Source organism: Octodon degus, unplaced genomic scaffold (assembly GCF_000260255.1).
Source record: "Octodon degus isolate 3935 unplaced genomic scaffold, OctDeg1.0 scaffold00004, whole genome shotgun sequence".
NCBI classification, from domain to species: domain Eukaryota; kingdom Metazoa; phylum Chordata; class Mammalia; order Rodentia; family Octodontidae; genus Octodon; species Octodon degus.
Window position 1 is genome coordinate 35,633,318 of NW_004524580.1, and position 567 is coordinate 35,633,884.

A 567-nucleotide genomic window follows, 5' to 3' on the forward strand; every position below is an offset into this window, starting at 1 on the left:
TATTCTTTAAAAAGTGACTCATAACCAAAACCTGTTGCATTCTCTTCTATCTTAATTTGTTTGTGATATTTTCCATCTTCTTTTACTTGATCCAAGTATTTCTTTATGTCTTCTGCTCTATCCATGTAGTGAGTAATTTTTTCTCTGAGGTAACATCTCTTAGTATGATCTTGGATGCCTTTCCAAACCTGCAGGAGCAGATCAATCCCCTCTTGGTAACGCACTAGGGCCTGCTGGTACCGGGACTCCGAATCTAGTTCCACCGCCCGGTTCAGCACAGTGATTGCGGCACAGAACTCGGGATCCTGTCCCACCTGGGACTTAGCCATAATTGCAACAACAATCTTTGCCCCTCGACCCGGTTTGTGCCCAAGTGTTTCGTTCACAGAAAAACCTTCTTGGTTCATCCCGGAATAGAGTTTATTGGTGAGGGTGACTTAGTAATCAATTGCAAGAACTCTTTGAACCACCCTTTCCTTCTTGAGTCTCCTGCCCCATGGGGCAGCATCTACCTGGGTGCTGGGGGAGAGAACCTAGGGTGTCAAGGGCCATTCTATATCATTGGAG

At 45.5% G+C, this 567-nt stretch overlaps 1 protein-coding gene across 1 annotated transcript in view; it reads right to left on the bottom strand.

Moving 5' to 3' along the window:
- Positions 1-359, bottom strand: part of LOC101566869 (MIT domain-containing protein 1-like) — a 1,992-nt gene extending 1,633 nt beyond the window's left edge. Inside the window, exon 1 of the mRNA XM_023717375.1 lies at positions 9-359. Within this exon, the coding sequence (XP_023573143.1) occupies positions 9-329 (321 nt within the window). The 5' untranslated portion in view covers positions 330-359. The remainder of the gene's footprint in view (positions 1-8) is intronic.
- Positions 360-567: the final 208 nt, after the last annotated feature.